The sequence below is a fragment of the Cyprinodon variegatus genome, unplaced genomic scaffold (assembly GCF_000732505.1).
Source record: "Cyprinodon variegatus isolate N-32 unplaced genomic scaffold, C_variegatus-1.0 Scaffold135, whole genome shotgun sequence".
In the NCBI taxonomy this organism is placed as follows: Eukaryota; Metazoa; Chordata; class Actinopteri; order Cyprinodontiformes; family Cyprinodontidae; genus Cyprinodon; species Cyprinodon variegatus.
The window spans coordinates 1,396,383-1,404,244 of NW_015150588.1; the positions used below are offsets into that span (position 1 = coordinate 1,396,383).

Sequence of the window (7,862 nt, forward strand, 5' to 3'; positions counted from 1 at the left end):
CAAATATTTCTGTAATAAAGCAGTCGGGGCTTAAGGGTCTTGCTCAGACACCCAGAGGGCAGTCTGTGGGAGTGGGTTTCGAACTCACAACTTCAGGATTTTAATAAAAAAATAAAAAGGCTTATAAAAAAAATGTGTTAGTTCAATTCTGGGGTCTTTTTAGTTGCATCTGATTTCCTTGGGGCTGTCATTAAAGTGAGCCAAATGAAAAGGACGATTGTCATTGTTTCAAATTTCCCATGTTAAAAAAATTGGAAAATCAAGTATAATTTTTCTTTTACTTTATAAATGCATATAAGCAAGAAAAAGCTCACGGGATCTAAATATGTTGCTTTGCCACATTATCTTTGAGTTTTCTTACATTACGTAACTGAATGATCTTTACTTAGATTTTTATATGTTGCTTAATTTGTAATAACTTTCTTATTGAGGAATATATTTTCTAAAAATCTATCCATCAGTATTTATTTTCAGTTTGAAACCTGCTGTGGCTTTTTTTTAGACTAAAGGAGCGAATGCAGGACGAGAATGGACAGAGCAGGAGACATTGTTACTGTTGGAGGTGAGGCTGAAAAGTTTAAAATATGGATTATAAAATAATTTATACTTTTTAAGGCTTTTTGAATGCTTTTTCTTTGGAATCTCCTTTTCTCTCAGTACATTTGAATATTGTTCCCACTCATTTGTGTTGTTTCTCAGGCCTTAGAAGTCTACAGAGATGACTGGAACAAAGTATCAGAGCACGTTGGCTCCAGAACACAGGATGAATGCATCCTACACTTTCTACGTTTGCCCATTGAGGACCCTTACCTGGAGGACTCGTCTGCCTCTCTTGGCCCACTGGCATATCAGCCTGTACCTTTCAGCCAATCAGAAAACCCCGTTATGAGCACTGTGGCCTTCCTGGCGTCTGTGGTAGATCCGCGTGTGGCTTCAGCTGCAGCGAAGGCAGCACTGGGTAAGAGCTGAATGAGTCTGAGTTATCATAGACCAGATGTGTTATGCTTCGTGTATCATGATGTATTGCGTTTTTGTTGTTGTTTATCTCAGAGGAGTTCTCAAAAGCACAGGAGGATGCGCTGTATAAAATTTCTGACCCCTCCTTCCAGCCAGAACAGACAGGTAAAACTAAAACTAACTAAATAACCCCAGATGTCAGTCTCAATGCCTCTAGCATTATTAATCAATTTTGTTCTCTGATAGATACAATGGAAGCTGAAAATCTGGACTCCAACTCCCATCAGGTGAACTAGAGAGAAAAGAAATTACCGATAACGTCCCCAATCGTTGATAATGTTGTGTCTTTCTCAAATGGAATAGTTCATGGATTATTTGGATGTGTTGCAGGGTCCTGTAAGAATGGATGGAGTCAAAATGGAGCCTGGCATGTCAAAAGTGGAGGGGGATCAAGTTAAAAGAGAACATGGAGAAAGCATGTTGGGAGACGAAGGCGATGGTATGTGTGCGTAGAGAGGATTTCAAAACGTTCTGAGTATTAGAGTATATATAGTACACCTCTAATCACATGCTCTTGTTATTGTAAAGACTAAAGATGTTTTTTTACTCACAAAGACAAAGTGTATAATAGGAATAATATATAATAAGCCGCCAACAGGGTGCCACGATTTAATCTGAAAGCCTTTGTACATAACCAAATTGAGCTACCCGCATAGGTGATTCATTCAGGTTGGTAGTCCAAGGTTGGCAGCATGTTTTTCACCAGCCTCCCTGGTTTTACAGTGTAATTTCCTGTGTTTTTTTTTTTTTTATGTAAAACACATTAAATTGTCTCCTTACAAAATTTTTGTGTATTTTTTATTTTGCTCTATTCTAGGCAGGGGAGAAGATGGTGAGAACAGGCGGGAGGGAGAAGGAGATGATGGAAAGAGGATAATGGAGCTGGAGCTGGTGGAGGGAAGTGTTTCCACGGCAGCAGCGGCTGCTCTATCATCTGCTGCCTCAAAGGCCAAGGTAAAGCCCCACCCTCACCAATCATGTGAAAATTTATAAGAATATGAAAAGCGCTTTAGTCTGCAGGGAGAAAAAAAAACAAACTGAAGGGTTATTCTTCAGACCACGTACACTGCTCTTGCAGAAAAAAAGGACTGAAGACAGATCTAACAAAGAAACTCCTTTTATTTATTATTATTTGTTCACATTGAACAGAGTTCAATTCTGGCTTGGTTTCAATTTAAGGTTTATTTTTTCCTCTTGACTATCTCTTGTAGCACTTAGCAGCTGTAGAAGAGAGGAAGATCAAGTCCTTGGTGGCTCTACTGGTGGAGACACAGATGAAGAAGCTGGAGATCAAACTGAGACATTTTGAAGAGCTGGAAACCATCATGGACAGAGAGAAGGAGGCTGTGAGTAAATAAATGTACCAGTGTAGCTGTCCTGTCCATCCATCCTTAGGTGCCATACTTTCAACCTTATTGTTGTTACAATATCTTGCCATAATTTCAGAAATACTGGTGGGGAAAAAAAAAAACATATTTTGCTTAATTTTCATTTTAGTAAAGCTCTTAGTAACCGTACATATCTGTGTCTGTGGTGCAGTTGGAGCAGCAGCGCCAACAGTTGCTGACGGAGAGACAGACTTTCCACACTGAGCAACTAAAACAGGCAGAGATGAAGGTTCGCCAGCAGAGGGAGCAGCACGGTCAGGCGGGTTACACGATCCAACATTCAGGTCTGAACCAAAGACGCACAACTATGACAGAATAATGTTTCACAGTTCTTATGACAATAAAGTCCTTACAGTGCTATAGAGCTCTCCTTTATCTCTTTGCTTTTTGTTGGTGTGTATGTATAATATACACTACGGTCTTCCCTACTTCAGGCCAATCTGTGGCCAACAGAATGGTACCTGGTGGAGGAAACGCACAGACAATGGCCCCTCGACACTCCGGAGCTCCAAATGGAATGTGTGAGTATTTTCCAGTGTTTACAAATTTTTTTATTGTATTATTATTATTTTTTAAGTCATTTAAAGCAGTGTGCTAATAGTCTATGTCTATCCATCTCAGACCCGTCGTCACAACCTGATGGAATAGCATCTGCTCAGCCCACCCCTCCATCATCCAGTCACAGCTGAACTGACCAGCGAACAGGACTTTGCTTCAAAGAAGGATGAATAGATCTGATTGATCAGAAATAAAACTGAAGTCTGTAAATTTTCAGTAGTCCATTGTTTTCAGACTGAATGCCTTGTGAGCAGATCACCTAACTGATGTGAGTTTGGTCGTCTGTTCAGTTTGTCTTATATTTGTGAAAAAAAAATTTCTCTAGCATCAAGAGTTGATCAACTTGACTCATTAAATTTTGTTGTTTTTTTTTAATGAATATTTGTGTCTGTATGATTGTGAGAAATTTATTTTTTTTTTTCAAAATCTCCCAAATCCAGCTTAACCCAGTGCAATGGAAAAAAACTATTGAACCAGTTTTTTTTTATAAATTAGCTTTAAAATTAGAAGCACCATTAGCTCATTACAAATTGTGCTCTAACGATCCCATGTGCATATCATTTAGTTGAGAGAATTAAAGGAGGCGGGAATTAATGTTTAGCAGATTATTCTGGTCATGATAGCCAGTCGTATGAATTACCCTGATGCCTCCTTTATGCAGCGTGCATTTTGGTTTGAAAGCTATCCTGTAAGGTGTTACCCCAAACTTCTACACAATAGCCCAGGTATGATAAAATCAGTGAACACTAGACAATTTGCAACGCTTTATAGTGAAAATGTTAAGCTTTTCTAACAATTGTGATGCTTATAGTTTAGTCTGAATACAGTTAACATGTTTCCAGAAGATGTAAAAGCTTTTTAGTCTTGTTTTTTGATCAATAACAGACTTAATATCTCTACATTTTACTGGTTGCTTGTGTTTTTAGACGTTATTATAAAGGCAGAAATATTTAAATTATTTTAAGAAATTCAAATGAAGTTTTAGCCTCAGACTTTAAATTTTGTTTATAGGTTGTTAACCGTTACATACATTACATATATCAGAAGTGCAGAGGATTTGGATAGATTAAACATCAAATATGCATTTATACAATAACAGTATGCTTTAGAACATGTACAGCACTGTACAAATCTTCATCCAAACACATGGGATTCATGCAGCCCTAGTGGGAGAATTTGTATACTCATACACTCTACCAATATTATCTTTGAGGAATGGCCAGGGAAAAAAACAAAAAACTAAACATGAAAAGATCTGTTTGTAGTGTGGATGCTGCACAAAAACACATGGAAAACATGCTCTGATCAGATGAGACCATTATAAACTATAGCCAAAAGGAAATAATTTAGAAAGCAGCATCCCGGTGTGGGGATGCTTTTCAGCAGCTATAAACGAATGACTGGACTGGAGCTAAATACAGGGCATTGTTAGAAAATAATCTAATTTGAGCTGCAAAAGAATAAGGCAGTGATAGAGGTTAATCAGCAGTCATGTGTTGGAATGATCCAATCAAAGTCTAAAATGTTAATCTGAAAACATGCCTTCAAAGATTACCTTTGTTATCTTGTCTGATTGAGTTTAAGCCAATATGTAAAGAAAAATGGGCAAGTAATTCAGTCTGGACATTTAAAAAAATATAGGTAGACAAAAGCATTAAAGACTTGCAGTGCGAAAAAGGTGGTTCTATTGAATTAACGTTGCTTTCCTCAAATATATACTTTTTAAAAAGGTTGCCATCTAGTGGTGGCAATATGTCACTGCATCCGGGAGCTCCTCAGCTTCCTGCTCAGGTGTTTCCAGTTTTCAGCTGTTGACAATCACTTAAAGCCAGAAGACTAGAGGGAGTAACTGTGGCTGAAAGAAGTCTCCCACCTGCCTGCTGATGACATCTTATAAGGACAAACATTAAAGGTATGAAGAGGAACATTTTTTTTATTTACTTAGGATGAATTGGCAAAAAAATAACTTAAAGAAATGGCCTGGAGGCAGTCCTTTAATCCACTCATAGAATATTTGGTGGATAAGCATCGGCGTACTGAAGTTTTAGTAGTGATAAATACAACTATAATGTTTGACTTCTGACAAATGCTATCTGAAATATGGCACCAGCCAGGTTTTTTTGTTTTCTTTTTCACCATCCTATGAATTACACAAAACAAGTTTGATACTAGCAGGGGCGGAGCTAGTAGGGGGCCAGGAGTGGCCATGGCCAAATCACTGGCCACCCCTGTGGCCACCGCTACCATTTTTTTCCCCCCCTTCAATACAGATACTGGCAGCAGTAATACTCTCAAGTGGAATATTCAAAACATAAAATTTTTTTGTGGTTAATTATGCACATCATACACTAACATCAAAGATAATAAATACAGAACTTATCAAATAATTAATTTATGTATATATTAGTGCTTTTAAATATCAATTTTATGAAGAATGTTTATTGATACAAGTAGGTAAGTAATGACAATGGAAAAGATTTACACCCCAGATCTGAAAACTGAAAGAATTTGATCCATTATAACGTTTATCTAGAAATTACGGATGTTTGAATATATGCTTCTACTTCTTAGCAAAGGCTGTAGGAAAGTATAGTTTGTCTTTATTTATAAAATATGGATGTTTAGCTCGTTAATTTTCCTGTTGGAACAGTGTAGATTGACCCTGAGGTTCTGGTGCCTATCTACTTTTGGCCACTCCTCAGTGTACATTGCTTATTGCCTGGCCAACCTTACCCCTTTGATACTTGAATAAAACCGCTGTAAGGGTTATACATAAAGTATTTTTTTTTTTAGTATTTTTATTTTTTATATTTATCACACCAACAATCTATTTTTCCAATTTATTCTGTTTAAAATTTCTTAATCTTTTTTTTTTTTTTATACCGCACAGCTACTTTGTAAAGTCAGTAAAAATAGATTACCTTCTAATATTCAAAAACCTTTTTTCACAAAGTGAGTTATAATCATAGTGGCTGTGGTAACTTTATGTTTTAAGTGGTGAGAGCTACCAGAAAGCGTTTGTGTGCAACAGAACAGGATGGGACCACAGCTAAAGCAATCTAAAGATGTCCATAACTTTAAATCATCACACAAAAAGAATATTTGGTCGCAGTACATGGCAGATGACTCTTATCAGAGCACAAAATGTACTGTTATTAATTAAAATAAATAAATAAATGTAGTAGGATTGCATGGAATAGTATGAATTATATCTTATGTGATAATAAGAATTTGGATATTGCTGTAGGAATTGTTATTGACATAACTGGTTTTAACACAGGCAACATTCTCTAAGCAATAATGGAAGAAACAATGAGTATTATGGACTGAATGGGCTGGTGGGATTTAATAAGTTTTCTTCATCCAACTCCTTTTCAAGCTGCTTTTTATTATTTTCAATGTACATCGTGCAGTGGATGGATGGATAAATGTACATCTATCTCTTGCTTTGTTTATAACTGTCTTTAAATAACCAATAATCCGCACCTTTTCTGAATATTTTCCGACAACTATATACGAGTTATTCTATTTCCTTGCACCAGACCGACTGCTACTTGGAGTGTTGGTGTATTTAAGCAGCATGGAGTTCATTCCTCTTAAGCACATTACAAGTGGAATTCATGAATAGTCACTGGATCAGATGTTTGTTATTGTTATATTTTAATTACAGATTTTTGGAGTCCTTTTGTTGTACATGGGCAATGTGATAACTTATGACACTTTTGAGTCATAAGTGTGCTTATATCAATTCCTTGGAATCAGATTTATGACTGAATTGTAAATTCTTTGAAAGTCAAACCACAATCCTCTCACTCTGTTCAGTGATGTTTTTATTGTTTTTTTCTTCTTTTTTTTTTCTTTAACTAAGATGGCTTCCTTCATCCCTCTCTCAAACCACCTGTCTTCTAGTGTCCTTCGGATTGCTCTGGTGCAAGCTGACAGAATTGACAAAGACAGAATTGACAATTTAAGATTTGGTCCAAAGAACAACAGCTACACCAAACTTGGGATCTGTCAAAAGCTCACTAAAATTTTCTTAATTTATTCATGTTGCAGACTGTGACCCTCTCAGCCACCGTACCGCCTGGCTCAGCTAGATCGAAAGTCATCAGCAGGTATGCATTTCTCTGGTGTTAAAACATTTCAGTCCGAATCTTCAGTCAAAGTATGTCTGGATTAGGTGAAAAGAAACAATGTTCTATCAGATATTTGCTGCTTCATCAGATGCATACACTCAAAGGCTGCACATAGAGCCTCATTTTAAACTGTCCTGAGGTCCAGGCATCCACTGAACAGTTTTGGTTTGCACTTCAAACTTTTATTTTGTTTTCTATATCCCACTATGCAGAAGATTTTAATTGAAATGTGTAATTCACCTAGATTTGTGTTGGATTAAGGAGTGCTGTGTGTGTTCTAAACTAGTCCTATGGAAAAAGAGCAAACCACTGTTTCTCAAGGTTCCCTGTGATCTAAAGTTACATTTCAACCCTTTCAAACATCAAAACCTCCCACGGTATATTCATTTGCATTTAAGTCTACATATAGAAATGGTTTGAAAAAAAAAAAAAAGAAAAAATGTTCACACACCATTCACATAAGCCAGGACGTCACGATTAGTGCTACAATTTCTGACTAAGGTTGACTTCAGCAACTAAAACTTGCATTCCTGCCAAACCCTTTTACGGATTTTAACTTGCCTCACACTAGCAGCCCAAACTCTTTGTAAAAATATTTCCCAATTGTTGTTATGCACGGTTCAGTTTTCAAATTGTCATTAAGGTGAAAATTAATTACTTAAAAATAACCTTACAATTCGACTCACAAGCTCATCATGCCTGGATTACTGGGGTTTTTTTTTGTTTTTTTTATTTATATATATATATATATATATATATATAT

The 7,862-nt window shown here is 36.5% G+C and overlaps 1 protein-coding gene across 1 annotated transcript in view; it reads left to right on the top strand.

The window, feature by feature from the left end:
- The window catches only part of LOC107085885 (SWI/SNF complex subunit SMARCC1-like), a 12,192-nt gene extending 8,874 nt beyond the window's left edge, over positions 1-3,318 (top strand). Inside the window, exons 19-28 of the mRNA XM_015376516.1 lie at positions 503-562; positions 700-958; positions 1,051-1,122; positions 1,204-1,244; positions 1,348-1,456; positions 1,835-1,971; positions 2,229-2,363; positions 2,557-2,689; positions 2,840-2,926; positions 3,027-3,318. Of these exons, the coding sequence (XP_015232002.1) occupies positions 503-562; positions 700-958; positions 1,051-1,122; positions 1,204-1,244; positions 1,348-1,456; positions 1,835-1,971; positions 2,229-2,363; positions 2,557-2,689; positions 2,840-2,926; positions 3,027-3,094 (1,101 nt within the window). The 3' untranslated portion in view covers positions 3,095-3,318. The remainder of the gene's footprint in view (positions 1-502; positions 563-699; positions 959-1,050; positions 1,123-1,203; positions 1,245-1,347; positions 1,457-1,834; positions 1,972-2,228; positions 2,364-2,556; positions 2,690-2,839; positions 2,927-3,026) is intronic.
- Positions 3,319-7,862: the final 4,544 nt, after the last annotated feature.